Here is a 25,522-nt window from a genome sequence, read left to right on the forward strand (position 1 = left end):
TAAAAAATTCAAGACGCAATGTTTAGGAATGGTTTAAAAGTAGTGCCTTTTCTGCAATGTTGCTGTCAAATAAAAAGTTGTCACGTCAACATGCTACTGTAAACAGAATCTCGCAATGCTTGTCCTGCCTTCGAGTTCATCTGATTGGTCCACTCCTATGAGTAGCGCTGCAAGTAAAACTTATTCTTTTAACCTAGAATGCCATCTTAAAAACATGGCGCTCATGTGGAAGGCGCTGAAAAAAATAGGTGAGCAGAGTGTGACGGTCATGCATGTCTGTCAAGCAAGTTCACACAGAAAAACAATGGAAAAGTAGCACATTGGAATGGGGAAAAAAGCGTTCTGTGCCCCTTAGTGTGATGGAATACAAACAGCTGCTGAATGGGTGTATGTTCAAACACCTGGATAAAGCAAAACTAACACAAACAAACACTAAACCATACCAGAGCAAACACACTCAGCTCAAGGTGACTTGAGAACAGTACTGGGCTGTATATGAGCTATGAGCTATACTATGGAGACCTAAGGGGCAGTTTTACAACTGTTTTCAAATAAAAATGGAAAGTGTTGTTTTGATTAACACCTTAATGCTTTTTTTATGGGTCTGCAAAGCCAAATGTTTAAAAACACTGCTGTTATCATCTCCATGTGCAATGTAAAAATCATTTTGTGATGTAATGCACACGCAAATACAGTTTACAGGCATGCACAAAAACTTGACATCCAAAACAACAACGGCAGATTGCAGAACTGTGTAATATGTCATCACAGAAATGCAGAATACAATGTTTTTAGCCATTTTGACAATAATTTTGGGGATTGTTTTGACAACATTAACATCCGTATACACAAAATCTTTAGTTAAAAAAAAACAAAGGAAAACATGTTTTAATGCCATGTGACTGTACCCTAAAATAGCTCTTGGTGTTTGATTGTAGGTTCTTCTAGGTGCACTGGTTTCAAGATCACATGATTTCCTAAAAAACTACAGAATAAAAAGGCTCTTTATGAAACTTAAATAGGTTCTGCTATGAAACTTGACTGTAAAATCCTTTTGGTTGTAATTGAAACCTTGATTTTTAAGAGTGCTGCTAAATGTCAGTTCAGAAGGAACATGGTGAAAAAGGACAGAGCAATGACACAAAGTTTTAAAGCTTTCCATTCAAAAGCTACTGTTTGCACTTTTAAACAATTGGTTTTACTTAAATGCGTCTCAATGCCGTTTTTAAAGTCTTCAGACAGTCAACACTATAAAAGTGACTGTAGACTAAACAGCAGATCATTTTGTTAATGCTTTCAATGACTCAAATTGATTATTTTGCACTCTCAGCCAACCATTAGCAAAACTATGTAGCAACATATTCTCAAAATTGTTAAATTATGCATGTTCAGAAACAGCTACATTCAGTAATCTGAAGAATTCAAAATATCCAAGAAAAAAAAGAAAGAGAGAGAAAAAGAAAACAGTTGAACAATCTACCTACCATCGTCGATTTTCTTTTAGCTGACAACATTTTTGCTCAATTTCCATTTCATTTTCATTATCATCAAATCAAAAGTGCTCATCTTTGAAATGTCAGAGAAAATGCCTGTCTGGAATAGATCTGCCAGGCCAAGAGATTATTTTGTAGGTGTATTAACAGAGAAAGCATTTAGTGTGACAACGATGCACTGTTTTGTTTCCATAATGTTGTCAGTCTGTTTGCTAAAAGGTGAGGATGTTATAGTATCAGAGACATATTTTATGATGGAATTACCATTTACAAAAATCCATGCATAACATTTGTACTGCAGTACATGCAAACAATTAAGAGCTGTAACTCTTGTTTTACAATTAGCACTCCTGTTTTCTGTATTACAAAAGAAATAATAAAATACACAAACTGTTTTAACGGGTGTGAATGTTAGTTATGGCATATAATGAGTTCATCTGTTTTGGTTGATTAAAGCGTCATTAAGATTAATTGCAGTGTCGAGTTGAAAAGATAACTGTTTGAAGAGTGGAGAAAGTACAAACAGTTCTGAAAAAATGCACTTAACTAAAGTGTGTTGACCTAAGAGCAAATGGGGTAGATAAACATTTGCAATACAAAAAAAAAACAATAAACATGAGCTTAAAAGTAAATGAAATAAGAGCTGAATTTGATTTTAAAAACTGTCTGAAATCCTACACTTAACTAGAAAAGAATTCAAGTGATATTACTATAAATATCTTCAGGACAAAATAAAGCTAAAAAAATGAGAGCAGATTTTAATTATTTAATTGATCTACCATCACCTTCAACACAACCCGAAATGCTTTGATTAAGATCAAGCCAATATAACGACCAACTCTCTGAATAAAGAGAATTACATTTATTTAATTACACAAACGGAATCTCTCACAAAACAACAATCATAACACGTTTATAAAGAGCAATATTAGAAGACTCGTGTACTTGGAGCACAAACGGCGCAATTCAGGGCGCGTGCGGAACCAAACCCATCATCGCAACACTGAGATGAGATGGAGAGCAAAAAAAAACAACTACTACAATCCAGAACACAAGCGTATCATTTGTTAAACCAGCAGCCCACTTACCGATAAGAGCCGCGGGAAACGGTGAGCCCTGGATCTCAGTGAATGAGTCTCCTCTTCGGGACTATAATCCAGAATGACTGAGAGGAGAGAAGAAGGGAAGAGAGGAGGGGTCCGCGTGAAATCTACTCCTCTCTATCGCACCTGTCTCTGAGCAGATCCGATCCCTGATCTGACATCCTTAAGACAACTGTGTCCAAACCCCCCAACAACTAACAACTAACCCCGCCGCTCCAGCAAACCCAACGACACCTGTCCAACAGTAAAAAACACCTCGCGACAAAGCTCGTTTATGCTGCCCGCGAACAAATGGCATTCCCGACTGGGTCCTGCAGCCGCTGCTGTATCCCCCTCCCGACAGCCATCCAGAATCCAAGAAGTCGTTTGGAATAAGCGGAGATAAACAGCCTTATGTGTAACCCGCCAGCGCAACCAGCTGTGCCTTATGAAAACGTGTCTGTCTGAGCTGGAAGCAGTTGCTTTATCAATCCCCGACCGCTACAATAGTTATTTCTTCAGTGCTGCGCCAGTAGAATGAACGCGCTTCTTAACGCGTGGACAAAAAAAAGGCACGTTCCGTTTGGTTGGTGCGCGCGTCTCTGCTTCCTATGTTTGCTTTTTTGGGAGTCCAGCCTCTGGGATCCGTTAAAAGAAACTCTTTTTGTCCGGGAGAAATGTAATATTTTCAAGCAGTCCCCGGCGTGTAGCTCGCGGCGTTTGGTCTGTGAGAGAGGGATCACGCGTTTGCCATCTCAGCGCTGTTGTAAGTCTGTCACCCGCAGCTATTGAAACGCAAGGCAATGCCAAAACCTGACGCAGAATAGAGCTGCGGACTGGAGCGGAATTAATTTGTTGTTAATCATTTGGGGTTAGGAAATAAATCAGTGATAGCCGGCTGAGTGGATTAGTCCTCCTTCGTGTGGAAATGAAAGTGAATTTAATTTGAGAGAGTGAGAGTGAGTGAGAGAGAGAGCTTATTAAGCGTCTAAATAAATGCATCCTTATACTACAAAGGGGGGACATAAATATGGAATTTCTGAATATAGAAACGAAGCAATAGTGATTATGAACATATTATGATTATATGTTCTCTGTAGAAAGTTTAAGGCTAGAAACTTTTTATGCAAATGGTAAGGCATGAGTTATTCTTTATAGAATGTTGCAGTGATTATTATAAAATACTTATAATGCTAAATCAATTATGAATTATTCATTCATTCATTCATTCATTTTCTTGTCGGCTTAGTCCCTTTATTAATCCCGGGTCGCCACAGCGTAATGAACCGCCAACTTATCCAGCACGTTTTTACACAGTGAATGCCCTTCCAGCCGCAACCCATTTCTGGGAAACATCCACACACACATTTACACACACACTCATACACTACGGACAATTTAGCCTACCCAATTCACCTGTACCACATGTCTTTGGACTGTGGGGGAAACCGGAGCACCCGGAGGAAACCCACGCGAAGGCAGGGAGAACATGCAAACTCCACACAGAAACACCAACTGAGCCGAGGTTCGAACCAGCGACCTTCTTGCTGTGATGAGACAGCACTACCTACTGCGCCACTGCCTTGCCCCAATTATGAATTATATATATATATATATATTAGCCTATATTATTATTATTAATAATATTCATTCATTCATTTTCTTGTCGGCTTAGTCCCTTTATTAATCTGGGGTCGCCACAGCGGAATGAACCGCCAACTTATCCAACTTACGCAGTGGATGCCCTTCCAGCCACAACCCATCTCTGGGAAACATCCACACACACATTCACATACTCCAGACAATTTAGCCTACCCAATTCACCTGTACCACGTCTTTGGACTGTGGGGGAAACCGGAGCACCCGGAGGAAACCCACGCGAACACAGGGAGAACATGCAAACTCCACACAGAAACTGAGCCGAGGCTCAAACCAGCGACCTTCTTGCTTTGAGGCGACAGCACTACCTACTGCGCCACTGCTTCGCCCTATTATTAATATTGTATTATTGAATTATATACAAATGTCCTCAATCTTTAATAAAAATATTAGCCAGTAATTACACTAATGCTGAGATACAAGTACATGTAAGCTGTTCAGAATAAATCAGAATAATGCATTTATATTGTAATGTTTAAAGACTTTTAATGAATTGTGAAATTAGATTAAGTAAACTTACACAGTTTGACCCTATCAAACTGCCAACAAGCAACAGCCAATCAAATGGCTCTATTTTTATGTCTATTTATAAACATAATAAACATATAGTGGATATAATGGATGTTCAGGTCAGGTGGTACTCATGTGGTAGAAGTCAGAGCTCTAATAAAATTCAGTTTAAGTTGTAATTATGAGTTCTACAAGACAGGAAAGATTATTATTAGTCTGAATCCCATAATCAAACTTTCAGAAATGAAAGGTATGTGAGCGGTTAAGGGGGTGGTCCCTTTTCAAAGGCACAAGTTTGTACTGAAATGGTCCATTTTGTTATTTTTTAGGTATTCATTATCACCTAAAGTGCACATACCGTCTAAAAAGTACATAAGTGCACGGTCTACTCTCATACCTTTATTTTACACATCTTCACACATCTTAACTTTCCTTCCTGCAAAAGTTGTGTAAAGTTCAGATCTATTTTTTTTTTTCATTTGATACATTTTTGCAGGAAACCACGGTCAATAAAAATTTCATTCAACTTTAAAACATAACAGAAAGCAATGCACAATTAAAAATATGGGTTAACCCCTGCTTTAAAAAGTCATATTATATCATCTTTCATATTAACATTAGCAGGAAGTGCTCAAGGCATTTTACTCCCATGATTCTTTTCATTAACATGATTCTTTGCATGTTTATTTTGTGATGCACATGGCACAGAAGTATGTTTCATTAAAGTTTTTTTTTTTGATCTGTACCCCATTCATCCATTCAAAGCTCTCAATCTGGAGGGTAAACCCTTTGAAGGGATTAGGGCATAGGGATGAGCCCTTCAAAATAGAGCACAGCCATAGGCTATACTTCACAATAGGAAAGCAAAGACAATTGAAACTTCTGGTGGTAACAAATCTTAGAAGGCCATGAATGGGGCAATAGAGTTAAGGGGCAGTCCCACTACATTTTTAGCTTTGTTGACTGCTATTTACAAATTTGGGAGACTGAAATCCCAGCTTGTTGTTTGGCATTTCACTGCATTTTTAGGTTTTTAGTTTGATGTCCTGTAAATTTGTAAGTGAAGACATGACCAGTGGAAGGCTGAAAGATAAAGTGGGGAACTTTTAGCTCAGTTACAGAGCACAAACTTAACATGCAGATAGCATTTATTATATTTTGAGTGTGCAATCAAAGACACCAGAGAATGATAACAGCTTTGTGCTGTATATATTTTTTTGTATTGCAGTTGATACTGCTTAAAATGCCTCAAATGCCTTATGCTGAAAATTTTAGGGAGGATAATAATAACAGTGCTTTCCTCCTGTCTCCTCTTTTTTTCCTCATTCCTCTATGATCGCACTGTTCCAAGCCATTGTGCGGAACCCAGACAACAATAGATGAGTCTGCTCAGAGCAAACAGCAAAGTTCATTCAGCAGTTAGTGACTTCATCAGTTAAGCTGAAGATGCCTTGGGCAGGGACATGAATGACAAATACACTGACATTATCAGGCAGATTATAAACACACCTGAAAAAGTTCCTCTCTGTGAAGTCATGATAATTTCCCTACAGTGATTCAAGCCAATTATGCTTATACAAAGTGGGAAAATTTTAGAACCTAGATCATTTTCTACATGATTTAAAAAAATTGTATGGAAGGTGGTCATTTTATGATTTTTGAGGCAACCATTTTTATGGAATTCATTACAAAAAGTCTGATATTTTTGACAATGGACCACAAAACGAGTCTTATGCCACAGAGTTATATTTTTGCCGGCAGCCAAAACAATGATGTGTATGTCAAATTCATCGATTTTTGTCAAATGTATCGCTTTTTTATTTTAGAGCAAAAAAAATCAATCTAGTATTATGTAAAATCATGTTCCATGAAGATATTTTGAACATTTCTAATCATAAAAACTGGTAATAAAAATAACTATTATAAACAAAACTTAGTTATTGGTAATGCACATTGCTGAACACTTGATTTGTACAAGACATTTTTCTCAGAACTTTGATTGTATTTGAATCCTCAGATTCCAGATTTTCAAAATTACAGCCAATTATTATCCTATCCTGATAAAATATATATCACTGAACAAATGTATTATTAAATGTTAAGATAATGCATAATTATCAATAAAAAAAATGTACCCTTATGAGTGGTTTTGTCAAAACAGGCTTATTCTGATTGAGTTCCACTATATACATTTATGGAGACCGCTAAATACGTCCCTAGAGGTTTTTTTTTTTTTTTTTTGCAGAATTTGTTTTCGCGAATCCACCAGGTGCTGTGTACGCTTTAGATCTCAAATTTCTTTTGAAAGTGCCATTCGTGCCTGCTGTTCTCATGTAAATCCATCAGAGGCCACTGTGTATGCTTTTTTTCTCTCAAATTTCTCTTGCGAGTGGGGTTGGGTATCGTTTGGGGTTCTATCGATACAGGTGCTAAATCGATAATTTTAAAACGGTACCGGTGCCAAAACGGTACCTGAAACAATTTTTGGCCATATAATTATTTAAAATAATAATAATAATTTAATAATTGAACTGAACAATATTAATATATATTTATAATAAGTTTAAAGAAAACATCAATTCATATTTTACATATTTGAATTGCATTACTATATTTCTTTTGATAATTTGTTTGTTAGCATGAATGCAAGATTTGCATTATGCTATTAACATTACATAAGCTTACAACTAACCTGTGGAAAGGCTGTCATCAAAGACAGGGAAGACCTTTTTTTCTGGGTTTGGGGTTTGTAACTACTTTTACATGGACATCAGTGATCTAATGATTTGCCATAATCTAAACAAGACAATAATAGGATTCAGGTGTTTACAAGAGTTGCTTTTTGAATTTGCTTTAACATTCATGATTCGCAGTTACATGTACAGCACATAGATCCATTAACGTCATTGCGTCACCAGCCTTTAAATGTTTCCTCCATAGTTTAAAGCTATGTTTCCATCCACCTATTTTTATGCGCATTTTGCATATATGCATAAAAACTTGTTGATGGAAAAGCCATGATGCGCATAAATTTTGAAAATGCGCATAAAAAACCTACGCGCATAACAGAGTAGAAAAAACGTTTTATTCGATAAGAAAAGATGTGCATAAACTACGATGGAAACACTTTTACCGAACAAAGTTCAGTATGCGGATTAAAAAAGGTCATGCGATTTTGTTTTAAGAGATGCGATTATAAAAATGTGTGTGAATGGACAAAGCAGCAGGATGAGCACATTGTAAAACATCTGAAATGTTCTTTTGGTCCTTCTAATATGCCTTACCATTTAAGTATTAGTGTTATTATATTATTAATGAAATCCAGAATCAAGAGGGCCTGCTCTGCATCATCTTCAAACGCCGCCGCGCGTTCACTGCATGTCAGGATTGCCTTCTAAGGCATTTACTAGATGAAGAAAAGATGCAGCTTCTCCTACTGCAGCAAATTCCATTTTTACTGTTGATATTTGGCGCCAGTAATCAGGAAGTGACGATTTTGTTCTCTTTGACTCGTTGGACAGAAACGCTGCTTTATTCGCACATCTTTCATGCGGTAATTCAGTTTCGCCCATAAAGTTCATTCCCGTACTTTTGTGTGCCTTTGATGCACACCTTGATGCTTCCTACGTTCACCAGTGGCACCGAATTTAGGCACCGAAATTCATATGCTGATTCTGTTCAGTGGATACCAGTTCCATATTGGCACCAGGTTTCAGTACCCAACCCCGCTTGCGAGTGCCTTTTGTGCCAGCTGTTCTCATGTAAATCGACCAGAGGCCACTGTGTATGCTTTTTTAGATCTCAAATTTCTCACGAGTGCATTCGTGCCTGCTGTTCTCACGTAAATCCGCCAGAGGCTGCTGTCGACTCACTGACTTACTGACTGACCAACCAACCGACCCCCCTCCCTTTCCCTAAACCCAACCAATAGGGTTTTAAAAAGCACAGATTGACCCACCCACCCCTTTCCGTAAATCCAGAAAAAGATAAGCCCCCTGATTTTTATCACATTTTTAGATTTTACCACATTCTCACAAATTACATTCATTATTTACTTGGTTATTTTATTTTTTAGCGTTTGTTTTTGTCACTTTCTGGAACCCTTCTGCTCAACTCAGCTCTGCATCTCAAGTTCACCGAAGTACATGACAAGCAACCAGACAAACTGGTAACAGCAAAAAAGCCATCAACACGGAGATAATTGGTCAGCTGGTAAATGAGAAAAGGACCACCATCATACCGCCCCATAGTGTTCATTTTAAAGATGTAATGCAGCCATATGTAGCTCTGGCTGCTTAATTCATGATCTCCAGAAATGTACATAGGGGCTACGTTTTCAGAATGAGCCTGTGTTGGGTTTTGTTGTTCAGGGTCAAATTTGCATATGCATGCACTATAAACGTAGCTTAAAAGCAATGGGTTGACTTTACTTTAAAAAAGTAATTAAATCTGTTGTAACCTGGAACTGTTTTGTAATTATGCACATAGTTAATTTAATTAATAATTTTAAGAGCAAAGGGTTTACTCACTGTTGTAAATTAAAGTCAACTAATGGTTGAAAAGTAATAGGTTTACTCGCTTTAAATAGACAACTAATCGCTTTATAAGGTGTGGTGGTATACAGTTACAATATACTTAGAAAATAAACATGAAATCTGATCTTTTTCTTTCTATTTCCCAATGTCTAATCATTTCATATATGTAAAAAAAAGTCTGAAAATGAGTGAAAATAGCATGCTTGTTGACTTGTTCAAATGATCACACTTTGTGTTGTCACAATTAAGTGTAACATGTACAAAGATATTTGATCCCAGTCAATTCATTAAATTAAGACACCATTAAGACAACTGCACAGAAAGTCAATTTGATTTGCCACTGTCTCAACTAGCATCACTGAGTTGGCTGAGCACCAGTAGTTTACAATTACCCAAATATGATTCTCCTTACTGTGATCATTAAAAAAAAGTATCAAATCAGGCCAAAGAAACTTTGAGGGAAACACATCGCTTTTGTTAGCTTCTCCACATTTGATGAGAAGTAAAGCTCTCGCAAGAGAGAAATGCAGAACTGACAACAAATAAATAAACAAAAGAGAAGCACAGTTTTGTTCTTGCTGGCTTTCATCCCACACTGCCGCTCTGAAACGGAGCATTTGCTTCAAGCCCGGGCCACAAAACCGTGTTGGGAACACGAAACGAGGCAGTTTATCAGAAACACAGAACTTTGAAGAGCAAAATTTTTTTGCTTTCTTTCCTGCTAGAGAAGCAACCAAAGATCACCCCGAATCCATGCACTGCTAACTCAGTCGTCCTTCTTAGACGTGATGCTCTAATATCGTTTCCGTCCTCTCCTCCAGGCTAATGCTGGTTGCCAGGTGTGTACATGGTTGATTGGCTGAGATAAGAGCAGTGAGGTCACCATTGTGCCATAAATATGAGGTGCAATGTGATATCTCTGGATAATGACATATATTGTAGCTCTAGGGCTGCGTTGCATGTGATCAAGCACAATCAAATTACTTGCAGTCACAAGCCAACCATCATGTCTCCATTTCCTTGTGATTTGATTGCAGGTCCTGATAGCAGTCGGTGAATAGCCGAGCAGTTTATTCCATGTTCATATCCATTATTACAGATATCTCGCTTTTTAATGGGATGGGATACTTCGCTTTCAAACACACAGTGGCTTCACAGTAGCTTTGCTTTTGTTCTTGTTGTAACAAGATTTCACTCCATAATTCCATATCGTAAAGCACCATATAGATCAGTGTGCTGGCCTGAAACCAAACAGCCTAATGGCCGACACATATTCTCAATCATATAGTGGTCTAAAAGCTCAGAAGTCGAATTTGTTCATGAGCACAAATCCATGCAACAAGTGCCAAAAACTACAATGAGTTAAGCCCTAGGTGACTCCTGTCAGCCACCCAAATCCAAAGCTCTTTCTTTACTGTTTTGCTGTAATCGCAAGCACATGTACAAATCGAATCAACAGCCATTATTACTTGAGTCTCAATAAACATACTCTCCATGGAGTCTTGACTCAACGTTTGTGAATGCAAATGCAATTACAGGTCATTTGAACTTGGGAGATGTCCAGTGCTGATAAAAACAGAGCTGGTTTGGACCAGTCTAATAACCTATTGTTTGTGTGAAGGGGGTTTGGTAGCTGGGTCATTGACAATGTGCTCCTTAATTTGCGTTATCTCTTTATTATTATTATTATTATTATTATTATTATTATTATTATTATTATTATTATTATTATTATTATTAAAGATGGAATGCATTCATACAATGTCTAAAATAAGCCTCTGTTGTGATAAGCATGTTTTTAATTACCAAATGAAAATTCATTTAGATTTTTTTAAGTGGGATATCAAACTGAAAATGTCAGGGTAATACGATAGTGATATCAAAATGAAGAAAAAGGTTTCATTAAAAGAATGAAATTCTTAAAAGGAAACCTTATGAAGTAGTTTGGCAACAAAACAGGTTCACTGCTTATTAAAAATTGAAAAACCTTTGTCTGCCAAATCAAAGTCATGTGGTTCAGTGAACATGCATGAACATGCAGGGGAGAAACATAAAACTGGAAATAATATCCTAGACTAGAGCAGATTGCTGCACATCTGACCTTTTTATGACAAAGCAAGATGTAGAATTAATATTTCTTATGTATTACACATTACAGTAACACTATACAATAGTTTAATAAGGTAATGCATTTACTAACATGATCAAACAATGAACAATACATTTATTACAGTATTTATTCAATGCTTGCTAACAGTAATAAGAAAATACTGTTGTTCATTGTCAGTGCATTAACTAATGCTAACAAACATGAATTAGTATTTTAATAATGCCTTGGTAAATTGCTCTCCATTGTGTTATAAATGGGATTGTTTATGTTTTTACTATATTAAGTTCATTATAAAATGTTACAAATGACATTTCATTAATTTTTCGAGTTATTTTTAAATATCACCAAATAAATTTGAAAATTACACATGGCAAATTTATGGTAATACGGTTTGGAATATTCAACTTCGAACCACAGCTCTCAATAAAGTTTGGTTTTTGTCCTTTTATATGAAAATGTTTGGGCACCCTTGTTTTAGAACCTCAGAGATACACGTTTTTTAAAATAATTATTAGTGTTTATTTTTATATTCTCTATTTTCATGAATATTTTGGTTAAAGTTCTACTAAATTGTGCTATGGCATTTTTATGACAAATCTCTTTGATATATGTAAGGTCACACTTTATTTTCATACTCTGCTTGTTGAAATAAGTTACATTGCAACTACATGCCAACTAATTCTAATTAGATTATAAGTAGACTGTTAGGTTGGGGGTTAGGGTTAGGGTTGGTGTAAGTTGACATGTACTTGCTTATAAAGTTTCTTATCATCAGTTAAATGTCTGTTAAAGGAGCAGTATCAACATATATTAAGCAGATAGTCTACTAATACTCAAACAGACCATCAAAATAAAGGGTTTCCATTTGTAGTTTTGTTTTTTGTTATTTTAACATCAAGTTAAATAAACGAAAATAAGAAATTTCCTTATAGGCTATTTAAACTAAAATGTAGTTGTTCTTATAAATATATTACATAACATTATATTAGTTGACCCTCTTCAAGCAACAAAAAGCATTTTATATTTGTTTAACTACAACCATAATTATATTAGTTGATTATATTAGAGTTGCAAAGTCTTTAGTTTTCGCTCAAAGTTGGATCATTTATTTTCCTAAGTAAATAGGTTTGACATATTGTCAATATAAAAATATAAACGAAGTATTGAAATATCTTACATTTTCTGTGCAAAAATATTTGTATTTTAAGGGATATGAACTCCTTTATAAAAAACAAACTGTTTAACTATTGATTTTATTAACTAGTGACTATTTCAAAAAGGTCGCTGGTTTGAGTCCTGGCAGGGTTTGTGTGCGTTTCCTCCGGGTGTTACGATTTCACCTATAGTCCAAAAACATGGGGTCTAGGGGAATTGGGAAAATATAATTGGCCGTAGTGTGTGAAAGAATGTATAGATCAGGGGTTACTAATTTCGTTCCTGGAGGTCTGGTGCCCTGCAAGGTTTAGCTCCAACTTGCCTCAATACACCTGCCCAGGTGTCTCAAGTATACCTAATATGACCTTGATAAGGTTGTTCAGGTGTTTGATTAGGGTTGGAGCTAAAAATCTGCAGGACACCAGACCGCCAGAAACAAGTTTCATTATCCCTGGTTTAGATGTTTCCCAGTTTCGGATTGCAGCTGGAAGAGCATCCGTCACATAAGATATATCCCAGAGTAATTGGCAGTTCATTCCACTGAGACGACCCCTGGGACTAAGGCGAAGAAAGTGAGTGAGTGAGTTAGTGTTTAGTCTTTTAACCATGTATCCTCGTATGGGTCTTTTGCTTCTGTATTTTTATATGTCGAAAAAGCAATTCGGGAAGCTAATTTTAAAAGTGCTATATAAAATTTAAGTTTCTTATTATATTATTATTATTTCAAGTTCAACTGAGTATAACATAACAGTGAATGTGGCATATCCTGAGTTTTGATTTGATTTTTGATTGGCTGCTTTTGGTCACACACCTGGAGACCCTTGATGTTTAGGGTCAACAATACCAAATGAAACCAAAATGAATTCAAAAAGTAAATTTTTGAGATCTTGCCACATTTGTTTAAACTATATTTTAATTTTGTATTATTATCAGTGCTCTAATATATCCCACTGCCTGAACTAACAATCCACCAATTGATACAAAGCATTGAAGCAGAGAAGATAAAAAAAAAATCTCACCTCTTTTCTCTGTGGTTTAATTGTTTCACAGTTGCCTGAAGGAAGGCCTTTTCTGGTAAGGCATCTGCGCTCTGTAATGATGAGCCTGTCTTGGTGGTCAAACTGCGAGCAGATTAGAGATGTCACCTCACCCACGGACACTGACTGACCCTTCCTGCCAGCAAAACACACCTAACATCATCTCAGAGTAATAAACACATGCTGCTGTGTCACGAACGTTAAAAGCCTCTAGAAAGAAAAAAACATACAGAAAAGTGGCTTCATTTATTTATCTTTAACAGTCTGTTGAATGATAGGCATGTTTTTTTTTTGTTTTTTTTTTGGTGCTGCCTACTCTGAAAATACACAATGGGTTCCTGTAACCATTTAGTTTTCGCTGTGTTGCCCTGGAGACACTAGTTTTTCGATTCAACTCTCTATAAATGTTCAGACGAGTTTGGTAAACTGCTTCTAAAAATGTCAGGCCAGGAGCAGAGGGGTGTATTTCTAGATTGCTGCCCACTCAGGGACGCTTTTGATGAGTTATTTCCCGGCGATTGTGTAATGGAAGCCGACGGTTAACTTGCGCAGGACATTTCAGAGATTCCTGGAGTTCTGCGAAACACTGGACTCGCTCCAAAACACACAGCGAAAGTGTTCCAGAGAATGGCCGCGAAATGTAAACAAGCAGAAATCACAACAAAGATTCTGGGATGATGAATCGCACCGCTTTGTCAGAGTGATGAATACGCAGTGTTTGTTGCAGAAGTCATCTGAGGTTTACTTAAAAGTTTGTGTATCCTAATGTATTGAGACAGAATGTTTTAGATTAATGAGGGGCGTCAGTCTGCTGCGTTTCAAGTATTTCAATTAATAAACTGAAATGCTGATGAAAGTATTTCAGCATATCGAGGCAGCTAGTACTGTAAAACGTAAGATACTCAAAAAACTTGTAGCTTAAAATATATAATTAAAAATGTAAATGAGAAAAAAATATATAAATATAAATATTTATACACTGTAAAAAAGAAAGGAGTTCCACAGAATTCATTCATGTTGTCCCAACACAAATCTATTCAGTTAACTTAAATTTAAGTGGATTAAACAGAAAACAATAAAATTTTGCCTAAAAAAATCTCAAGAATTGTTTTGTTTCAGGTCATCCTAAATACAGCAGGGGAAATAAGTATTGAACGTCATGTATTTTTTTCCTGGGAATGATATTTCTAAAAGGACCTATTTATATAGAATTGAACCAGATTTTGGTAAAAACCCAAACAATGCAAAGTTACATACATAAAAAAAAAAAAAAAAAACTTATCTGAAATATTAGTTGTGTGTAATAACAATAAAATGGGTGGCACGGTGGCACATTGGGTAGTGCTGTCGCTTTACAGCAAGTAGGTCGCTGGTTCAAGCCTCGGCTGGGTCAGTTACCATTTCTGTGCAGAGTTTGCATGATCTCCCCGTGTTTGCGTGGCTTTCCTCGGGGTGCTCTTTGGTTTTTCTTTGGTTGTTACCAACATCCAGGAAAAATATCAAGTCAACTGCAGCTTTCGAAATATGCTTTCTGAGAAAAATGGTGTTGTTTTCAATACTTATTTCTCGCGCTGTAAGTAGTTAAAACAAGCTGCAACATATTTTTTGAAGTACATACTGTTCCACACAATTCCTTCATGTTGTTCCAGCACAAATCAATTAAGTGAACTTAATTGTTTTTACAAATTTAAGTGGATTGTTTTCCAAAAACACCTTTAGAATTGTGTTGTCAACTCATTTTAAACAAGTAGTTTGAACAAGCAGCAAAATTGTAGACAACATTATTAGCCCTTCTGTGACATTTTTATTTTTTTTAACAGCACAAGGAATTTTTCCACACAGTATTTCCTAAAATATTTTTCTTCTAGAGAAAGTCTTGTTTCTTTTAGTTTGGCTAGAAGTATTAATTAAGTAATACAATAAAAAATAATCATTGTAAACATTATATTTTATTATAATTACAATGGATATTTAATTGTTACTTTAAGTTAGCATGCATCACACAAGATAGTTTAATGTTTAAATGTTTTTCTTTCTTTTTAAAAATATCTTATCACTGTATTAGGGCTGCATAATATATCGCTTCAGTATCGTTATCACAATGTGCGCATCCACAATAGCTACATTGCAAAATATGCATTGTTGAGTCTGAATTAGAGTTGACCAGCAGCTACATGATTGTATTTAATTGCTGTATTTATACAAATTTATTCGACTTATGCAAAAAAAAAAAATTGCAATATAAATAATAATGTAAATAAGTCGAAAACAAGATTATTTTGCTTTCCCACTGGTAGATAAATAAGCTTATTTAAAGGAAAAACTCTTAATGTTGAGTTATTTTTTCTGAAAACGAAAACAAAACAATATTTTTACAATATTTTTTTAAACAAAATTTATTATTTTGTGAAATTTGGAATAGAGACGAGAAACAGCGAAGAATGAAACTAATTTTTGCATTACCTTAATTAATTTTACATACCTGAATACTGTTAGACACCCCAGAAAAGGCATTAAATAGAGTCGAACCATCTTGTGAAACTGTACTCATATTGCAATATTTATTGCAGAAAAATAAAACAATCGCAATATCAGATTTTTCCAATATCCTGCATCCCTACACTGCATGGTCTGTTCTTAATTTACTGGGCTCTTAAATGTTTGCCTGAAGCAATCAAATGTAAAACAGAAGCCCTCTATCTTGTCCCGAGCTTAAAATATTTAGCATTATAGAAGCATAAATATGAATTTGGCTGTTTTAAGCTAAATTGTTACCTATAATTTATTAAACCTTAAAAATCATATCACACACCTTCAGAAAACCACTGAACGGTACAGACGTATGACAGGTGAATTATTTTTTTTATTGCTAATGCAAGGCTAAGTCTTTGAAGCTATATTATATCCATGTGAAATATGTTTGGGTCCAATTCCTGTATCCCCCTGGCCAAGGTCACACACTAATATGTTATTAAATGATAAATGGTCTCAGGGCAGAAGTCTATGTATCATGTTTCATCTTTGTCATGATTTGTTTCTGTAACCTCTATGTTACTGATACCAAATGTAGCCGGCACATACATGATTCCAGACATGAGATGGGAGAGGAACAGATAAGAATGATGACATCTCACGCCACAACCAGATGGCGGAGAGTTTGACCTTCACGTTGAGATCTGGAAAGAGTATAGTCTGTTTATCCACATCGTAGGTCAAATCAGAATGGCTTTTATCATTCCCGCATCGCATTTGTGTAAATAATTGTTGATTAAAGTCGCAAATACTCATAGCCAGCATGCTTTTATCTTCACAAACGCAAAAGTCAGATACTGATTGCAAAGTCAAAATGCTAGAAAAACAAATGCTAGCATGAAGTGTTTGCTTTCTTACTATCTGTATTTGACTCCAGAGGCCTGTTGCACAAAACAAGTTGAACAAACTTGTAAGTTTCAAGTTGACAAACTGAACTAAGATTAATAGGTTGATCAGGTTAAGTGGTTTCATGTTTGTTATAAACTTTCTCTTTTTAACTTGGGATTTAAACTAGAGTTTGTGATTAATTATAGACTGTATGTGGTTAAAAGTGTGACACGTGCAACAAAACAGCCAATCACATGACACCTAAGATGGTCCATTTAACTAATTTCTTGTAAGTGTCAGCTATTTACTACTCTGTTGAAGAATTAAAGATATCGTTATCAGAAATATAGTAAATTTAAATGCGTTTACAATGTAGAATAAACACTGCTGATGCAGAAAATGTAGGAAGGCAGCTTTAAGAATATATTATTTTATTGTAGGTTCACAACAGCTCAAAAAACAGTGAATTATAAAGCTTTGTTTATTAAAGCCAATATATATATGTGGCTAATGTTAATTTTAACTTAAAGTTGTTATTAAAGGGCACCTATGATCTTTTGTAAGCTGTTTGGACAGAACTGTGTATAGTGGGTCCACTGTCATATTGGAGTGATAGAAACACTAAATTTCCTTATTTTAAATTTCCTGATGTTAAAATGTGATCGAAATTCCAGTGATTTTGAGGCTCACCGCAACATTTTATATATAAATGCAATATAGTAAATTATACATTTACTTATTTATTAATTTAAAGTTGCATAACTTTTTTCTTTTAAACATTTTTTCAATACCTAACTATTGGGAAAAAAATTCTCAGCAACCATCTGACATGTGTCTTCTGTCAAATCTGTGATCTGTGCGCCAAAGCATTCAATATTTATAACAATTAGCATTTTCCTTAAATGAAAACTTTGTTAGCATTTTCATGCTACGGTTGCCGTTTAAAACAGGTACTAATATTATAATTAATCTGTTGGATGATACAGTAAGCAAACATTCACCAAAAGCCCTCAACTAATCATATGTGATCATACCGCATAAGAGGCTGCCAATATTGGCAACAGCGCAGAATAACCCCGTTTCCTCAGGCACTGCATCCATTGAGCCTGCTGTCCCCGAATCTTCAATTACCAAATATCCAGGTCAATTTGGACCAAAATAAATCGACCCGGCAGAGCTAAATGTGAGCAAAGCAGAACCAGATGGCCTGGAGTGCCCTAGCTGGTCTTGGGAAAAAATCCTCAAGCAAAATACGCAAAACAATAACCATGACAAATGCAACATGTGACGTTCCAGCTCAGCTGGTTTCCACGAACAGAGATCTATCTCTTTTTATGAGTATGGCCTACGTTTGTTTGTTTAGCGGTGTGGGCAAACACAGACTTTACTGACGACTAAACACATATTTCTGATGGGTTTTTTTCCCCTCCACAAGTGAGACTGCAGCACAGATTTCTTTAATAGCACAGAGATGCAGACCTCAGATGACAGTGGGGATATGAAACACTCCGTAATGAAGTGCAATTGCATATTTTGTGGCAGTGGTGAGCGAGGAAGATCTTTACCACTGATGCTAATTACAGCATGCAGTAAAAAGTCAATAGTCATCACGCTGCATGAATCAAATATCAAACATGCTGCCTTGTTAGTGTGCTGAATGTTGCATTGTGGATTGTGTGCTCAAAATAACCTGCTTTTAGTCAAAAGGTTGCGTTTCATGAAGGGTACTTCCATCAATAATATGGTACGTGAAACCTTAACTGGAATATGAATGCATGTTTACGTATTTCCATTTGTCAGGAATGATCTTTATAGATAAAGCACATCATTAATATCCTTGGCAGATAAATCAGAGAAATTCCTTTCTTGGTTGCAATAATTAAACGCTTTTAGAGTAGCTATAAACTGAAAGGAGGTTATTTTCTAGCAGGTCGTTCAAGTTTTTTTTCACATTCATGTTTTCATTGATTTGAATGAGTCTTTCTCGTTCTATTGAGAAAGTATCGAGTGCCCCCTCGTGGTCAGATCTGAAATCTGCACAGTATCTCCCTCTAGCAAGCCTCAGGCAAGCTGTCTCACAAACTCCAGAGACACAAGATGACACTGCGATGACTTAAAAAACAAAACAATCACGTCTCCTAAAGCAAACAGTGATATGTCTTATTTGCGTCCCGTTTTCAACGTTTGGAGTGTTCTTGTATAATGTAGCCTACTAATAATTGGCTTCCTCCCCAGCTAACATAAGACCAGCGGGCCACTGGCGGCCCGCCGGCGGCAAAGTCGGCGGTCCACTGGCGGGCGCCGCCCGCGGTCCACCGTCAATTTGCTCATCGTTATTCCAGCGGCCCACCATCGGCTCCCGCCGCTTTTCCGACGGTGGTCCACCATCGGACCGCTGGTTTTAAATAAGTGTCTGCTGGCGGCCCGCGGTCGGTCCACATGTCATTTTTAAATATTATATTAGCCTTTACAATTGTATTCAATATAAATATGTCCAATAATGAAATCAAGTACAAAATACTTAATCATTATAACATTTATTTATAATACTGCATAACGAACATACATTAAACACTTAATGAAATGTTTCAAAAACACATACGTTAACAAATATAACAAAATAAATATAAAATACATATAAAATACATACAAATATAATATAACAACATACATACAACAGTTACATTTTACAGTAGTTTTATAAGTAATGTTCATGGTTTAAATATGAACTAATATGAACAATACCTGTACAGCATAATTTATGTACAGCATTTACTAATGCATTAATAAAATCAGTCATGCTTGTTAACATTAGTTAATACATTGCGAGTTAACATGAATAAACAATTAACAACTTTTTACCATTTACCAACATTAGCAAAGATGAATAAATACTGTAATAAATGTATTGTTTATTATGTTAGTAAATACATTAAATAATACATACAATCTTATTGTAAAGTGGTAGCCATTCAACAATGAGTTTTCTATAATAAAGACAAACTTTGAGACTTCTCATTATAAAAATAAACTATTAAAAAAATTAGTATTATTTATATTTTAACATTATTATAATTATTTATTATAATATTATATTAAATTATACCATTCTTATGACATTTAACGTTATTATAAATAACATAAAAATAAATTACATTGCGAATAAATATTAACATATTACAATAAATCTAAACGTGCATTATTATTACAAAATCAAACTGTAAAACATCTGGAGGTTATTAATAACTACACTGGGGCAGCACAGTGGCTCAGACTGTCACCTCACAGCAAAAAGGTTGCTGGTGTGAGTCCCGGCTGGGTCCGCTGGCATTTCTGTGTGGAGTTTGCATGTTCTCCCTGTTTTGGTGTGGGTTTCCACCACAGTCCAAACACTTGTGCTATAGGTGAATTTGAACATAGTGTAGAAGTGTCTGTGAATACGAGAGTGTATGGGTGTTTCACAGTGCTGGGTTGCAGCTGGAAGGCTGTGTAAAACATATGCCAAAGTAATATCCAGTTCCTTACGCTGTGGTGACCCCTGATATTAAGCTGAAGGAAAATGCAGGTTCTTTTGTCTGCCCCCTCATGATTAGCAGATCCTAATAAAAATGTCTTTGAGGCTCCCTTCCGCTGTCTCTCTTGTAGCAGGCTTCTTTCTTATCCTGAAATAACAGAATCATCAGTCATTATTTTTGTCCATCATCAGTAACTAGATCATTATTGACATTAATGTTTGTATTTTTTATTGTCTTTTTATTGGACATCAAGACTGCATCGATTTGATCGATAACATTAATTTACAGTTTAAAAGTAACACTGAAATATTTTTACAGTTTAAAATAACGATTTTTAATTTCAATACATTGTAAATGGTCCATTTGAGTATTAATAGACTGTCTGCTTAATATCTGTTGATTCTGCTCCTTCAACAGACATTAACTGACCCTATCCCTAACCCTTAATTTACCAAGTACATGTCAACTTACACCAACCCTAACCGCAACCCTAACAGTCTACTTATAATCTAATGAGAATTAGTTGGCATGTAGATGCAATGCAGCTTAAATTCAACAAACAGACCATCAAAATAAAATGTGACCATATATTTTATTAATGTGAGGTCAAAGCTGATTTGTTAGCATCATTACTTTAGTGTCAGATGATCCTTCAGAAATCATTCTAATAGGCTAATTTGTTTGATGCAGTTGATATTAATATTAACATTAATAAAAGTAATCATTGGGAACACTTTTAAGTGACACTATAATATTACTTACCTTGAATGAAGTCTGGCAAGGAAAAACAAAGTGGTAGAGTGAGTGGAGGACGATCCAAAATCTAGAAAGAAGTAATAAAAAATATATATATTACTAACACATTTTAAGAAATGGATACTTGTATTAAACAAGGGTGCATAAAGCAGATCAGAAGAGAGTTAAGATTTCTGATTCAAATACTTTTCAATTTAAACTTTCTATTCAACAATGAATCCTGAAATACCAAAACATGATAAAAATAAGAAATCTTGCTTGATCAGCAGCAAATTATGAATACAATATTACATTTTGGACTGGAGCACTGACGCTGTAAATTCAGCTTTGAGAAAAGCAATGTAAAAAATTGTTTAAAACCACTCACTTATGTTTGGATGTCAAAACTAAAATAACTGCAATCAAGACATGTATCAGATGCATGATAATGTAGGGATTTCTTATAAAAATGCACATGAATCTATTTACAGTTAATTATAGTCTTACCTGTGTTTCCTCCAGCTCTGTGATTAGCTCCCTTCATCTTGGCTCTTTTCTTCTGTTGTAGGGGTAATTTTGTCAATCCTGAAACCACAGAGCACTTTTTAAAATTAATATTAGTTTACATTACTGTGAAATATCAAAGTAACACATATGTACTAACTTTAACATTTTAATTCGCTCTTGTTGACAGTACAGTGCTTATTTTAGGCTAAATAAAGTAGACTACCTCCAATAAAACATTGTCTAACCTCTCATCTACACATAAAATGTAATTAAAAGACAACACTTTTATAAACAATAGCTAGCCTAATGCTAACGTTACCTCTGCTAAAACTCTAACGGACTTTTTCCAAAGACACAACAGTCTCTATAAAAAAACATTTTCAACAGAAATATGTCAATTACCAGTAAGAAAAGTGTCAGAAACAGTTATATGTAACATTTGCGTGATTTTAGCGACTAAACTTACCTGAAATTAGTGAAAACTGCCGCATGAGAGAAGTGCTGTTGACGGTCAGGTGTCGTGTCGTTGCTCCGTTTCCATGACAACGCTCTCTGCTGCAGTGCTTGAATGGGGCTCGGTAATGGACACTTTAAAGTCACGCAGCATTTACATAAACATTTAAACAATTCATAAACATATTAAATAATGACATTTAATATTAAATCTTGATTTTTAAACTTAATTTTGTTTTGTTTTAATAATAACCTGTTATATTTAAAACCTCTTGTAGTTTTATTTACTAAACTTTGCTTTTATTAATAACTATATTTTTATTTAGTGCCTCATTCGTTTAAAATGTAAAAAGTGTTAAACACAAGTACTTATATCAGGTACAGAACAGCCAACAACATTAAAAACATCACTGGGTGGGCCATCGGTTAGCCACTGGTGTCCAGACGGCGGTCCACCCACGGTAATCCGCTGGTGGCGTGCCACCCCAAAAAACGCTGGTGGGCCGACATAACTTTTAGAATGGGCGGCTTGCCGCTGGTAAGCCGACGGCGGTCCGCCCATATCAAGCCGCTGAATTTGTGCCGACCAAAAAACGCCGACGGTCCACCAACTCATTGTTTGCTGGGTCAAAAATGGCTGCAACACTTTTACTATAGTAACCTTTTGTAAATAATTATTTACAAAATTAAATTGTCTATTTGGAGATGCATAAAAATATGATTCATAAACCAGGATATACGGTTTATGTATTCAAATGCAACAGCTAGGCTAATTTAAAATTATATGACTTTGTTTTCATATAACACACTTATGATAAGAAATATACATTTTATATATTTAAAAACATAAATTTTGAGATTATAATGTCATACTTACATTACAGCTTCAAATTTGTTATCTTGAGACAAAGTTGTCGTATTTTACTGTCGTTTTTGGCGTTTCGTTGTCAACAAAGGTTTGTAGGCCACATTCATTTTCCCATATTAACAAAAGACCCTACACGTAAATATTTGCATGTATTAGGCTGGGATATACTGAAATTAAAATAAAAAATAAAAATACCCTGACGTCGCGGATTGATTGAAAACCTGCAGACTGTTTTCACGTGAAGGACTCATTTGTTCCCCGGGAAACTAGAAAGGATGTGACGTCCACGTGGCTCCAGAGAACGAGCTCATCCTTTCTATCAAACATGAAAGAAATAATAAGGTCATCTGTATAAGTTTCATTATTATTATTATCATTAATATTATATATTTATTATTACACGTTCCTGGAGGGCCACCAACACTGCATGTTATGGATGTCTTTATCTCTCACTCCCATTAGAGGTCTGTCAGTCTCTGCTAATGAGCTGATGATCTGAATCAGGTGTGTTTGAAGGAGACATGTAAAATGTGCAGAGCTGATGGTTTTCCAGGAACATAGTTGAGAAACACTGTTTTACACAGATACATGACAATAAAGTGGCCTAAACAACATAATGCTAGGGTTGTAGAAGGTAAATGATAAATATAATACAAAAATAAACAGAAATTGGAAACACTAAAGCAAACACACACAAAAAACAAGTATTTTGTTAAATACAATTCTTACAATTATAGACAAGCAGGACACATTAATCAAATGTTTTGAAAATAGAACACAAAAGGACAGTTTTAATGGCCTTTCTATTAGTTTTGTGTTGATTATTCAATTTAATTCATCTTTATTTCTTTAACGCTTTTACAGTGTATTGTGTCAAAGCATCTTAACATAGAATACTATAGTAAATTGAAGCTGTGTCAGTCCAGTTTTCAGAGTTGAAGTTCAGTTCAGTTCAGTGCAGTTTAATTTTCACTGCTAAAAAGTCCAAACACTGAAGAGCAAATACATTGATGCGCAGCTCAACAAGTCCCAAACCAAGCAAGCCAGGGGCAACAGCGGCGAGGAAAAAACTTCACCAATCGACGAAAGTGAAGGAAAAAACCAGAAGAGAAACCAGGCTGAATTGAGCATGACTATTTCTTTTCTGGCTAAACTTCCTGTGCATATTACAGAACTGTAATTTTTCAATTACTTATGAAAATACAGCAAAAGTTGTTGTTTTTTACTAAAACATTAAAAAAAGAACTTATTTTAGAGCAGTAAACACAATACCATGATATTTTTATCCAAGGTTATCATACCTTTAGAATTGATTACTCAGTGTTGGGTAAAGTTACTTTTGAAAGTAATGCATTACAATATTGAGTTACGTTCCGGTTTGGTCGGCAACATGTGAAGACGTGTTTGACGGTTCTCCATACTGAACTAGACATATTTTTAACCACAAACGCATTCTCGACCAGATCATGCCGAAATCAAGTAATTAAAAAACCAGAGTCTATTTAAAGACGATTTATAGTTAATAATTTTTTCTGCTTCTGGACTTTCTCGAGCCTAATTGGCTATGGCTGGCAAGCGCAACAAAACTGATAAGATGGCGGAACACGTGAAAGGGGGAACAGTGGAAAGCAGAATGGAAACTAACCAAGAGCTCGTCCTCCGGGAAATAAGAGTACTTAAAACGGAGCTACTCATGAAAATGGACGAAAAAGCCGAAGCTCAGGCCACTGAAATCAAAACTCAGTGTCAGCAACTGAGAGACGAGTTCGCTACAGTGATGGGGCAGGCTACCGCGAGAATATCGACTCTCGAGACGCAGGTGCTTTCACTGGAAGAAGCTGCGAACGGGCAGTCAGATGCAGTGAGTACACTACAACGAGAAGTTGCAAAACTTAAAAAAGACGTTGTTACACTTGAAGCAAAAAACGAGGATTTGGAAGCTAGATCTCGTCGCTGTAATTTACGCATCACGGGTATAAAAGAGAGACGGGAAGAAGGGAAGCATATCCCTGATTTCATATCTGAACTGCTTAAGGACTCGCTGCAGCTAGATAAGGCCCCTGTACTAGATCGGGCACACAGAACTCTGAGAGCGCGACCAGAAGATGGACATCCAGCAAGGGCATTTGTAGTAAAGTGCCACTATTTCCAGGAGAGAGAATTACTGCTTAAGAAAGCCGCGCAGAGAAGGGAGATTGTCACGTCCGACGGGGACAAGATACATCTTCAGCCCGACTATACTCAAAAAGTCATGAAACAGCGGTCAGCTTTCAATGAGGTTCGTGGCATACTCAGAAGCTATGAAGGTGTACGTTATGGTCTGTTCTATCCTGCCGAGTTGAGAATCACCGCGAAAGACGGAATGAGGCGGAGCTTCAAAGACGCAAAGCAGGCTATGGACTTTGTGAGAGACACCCTGAAACCCTAATGTGTTGCAAACGCGGCAACTTCAGTAAATTCCTAACTTGTGCTTGGTGAGTTAAGCGTCGACTTTTGGGGCTAT

General features: G+C 35.9%; 1 protein-coding gene and 1 long non-coding RNA gene across 12 annotated transcripts in view; both read right to left on the reverse strand.

Moving 5' to 3' along the window:
- Window positions 1-23,307, reverse strand: part of sema6bb (sema domain, transmembrane domain (TM), and cytoplasmic domain, (semaphorin) 6Bb) — a 287,153-nt gene extending 263,846 nt beyond the window's left edge. For 2 of the 11 annotated variants that reach the window (XM_087264454.1, XM_087264463.1), the window contains exons 1-2: window positions 23,215-23,307; window positions 13,564-13,717 (exon numbers count right to left, since the gene is read on the reverse strand). In XM_087264454.1, coding sequence (XP_087120580.1) covers window positions 13,564-13,717; window positions 23,215-23,270 — 210 coding nt within the window. In that variant the 5' untranslated portion in view covers window positions 23,271-23,307. Of the gene's footprint in view, window positions 1-2,581; window positions 3,350-13,563; window positions 13,718-23,028 lie in introns of those variants that run through there. The other 9 variants (XM_087264460.1, XM_087264455.2, XM_087264461.1 and 6 more) reach the window with 9 other exon arrangements.
- Window positions 20,121-22,237, reverse strand: si:ch73-272h24.1. Its single transcript, XR_015497766.1, has 4 exons — window positions 22,165-22,237; window positions 21,699-21,776; window positions 21,219-21,279; window positions 20,121-20,603 (listed from the first exon to the last, which is right to left on the reverse strand). It is a non-coding gene; the product is annotated as a si:ch73-272h24.1 (long non-coding RNA).
- Window positions 23,308-25,522: the final 2,215 nt, after the last annotated feature.

Source organism: Danio rerio, chromosome 8 (assembly GCF_052040795.2).
Source record: "Danio rerio strain M-AB ecotype USA chromosome 8, GRCz13ab, whole genome shotgun sequence".
In the NCBI taxonomy this organism is placed as follows: domain Eukaryota; kingdom Metazoa; phylum Chordata; class Actinopteri; order Cypriniformes; family Danionidae; genus Danio; species Danio rerio.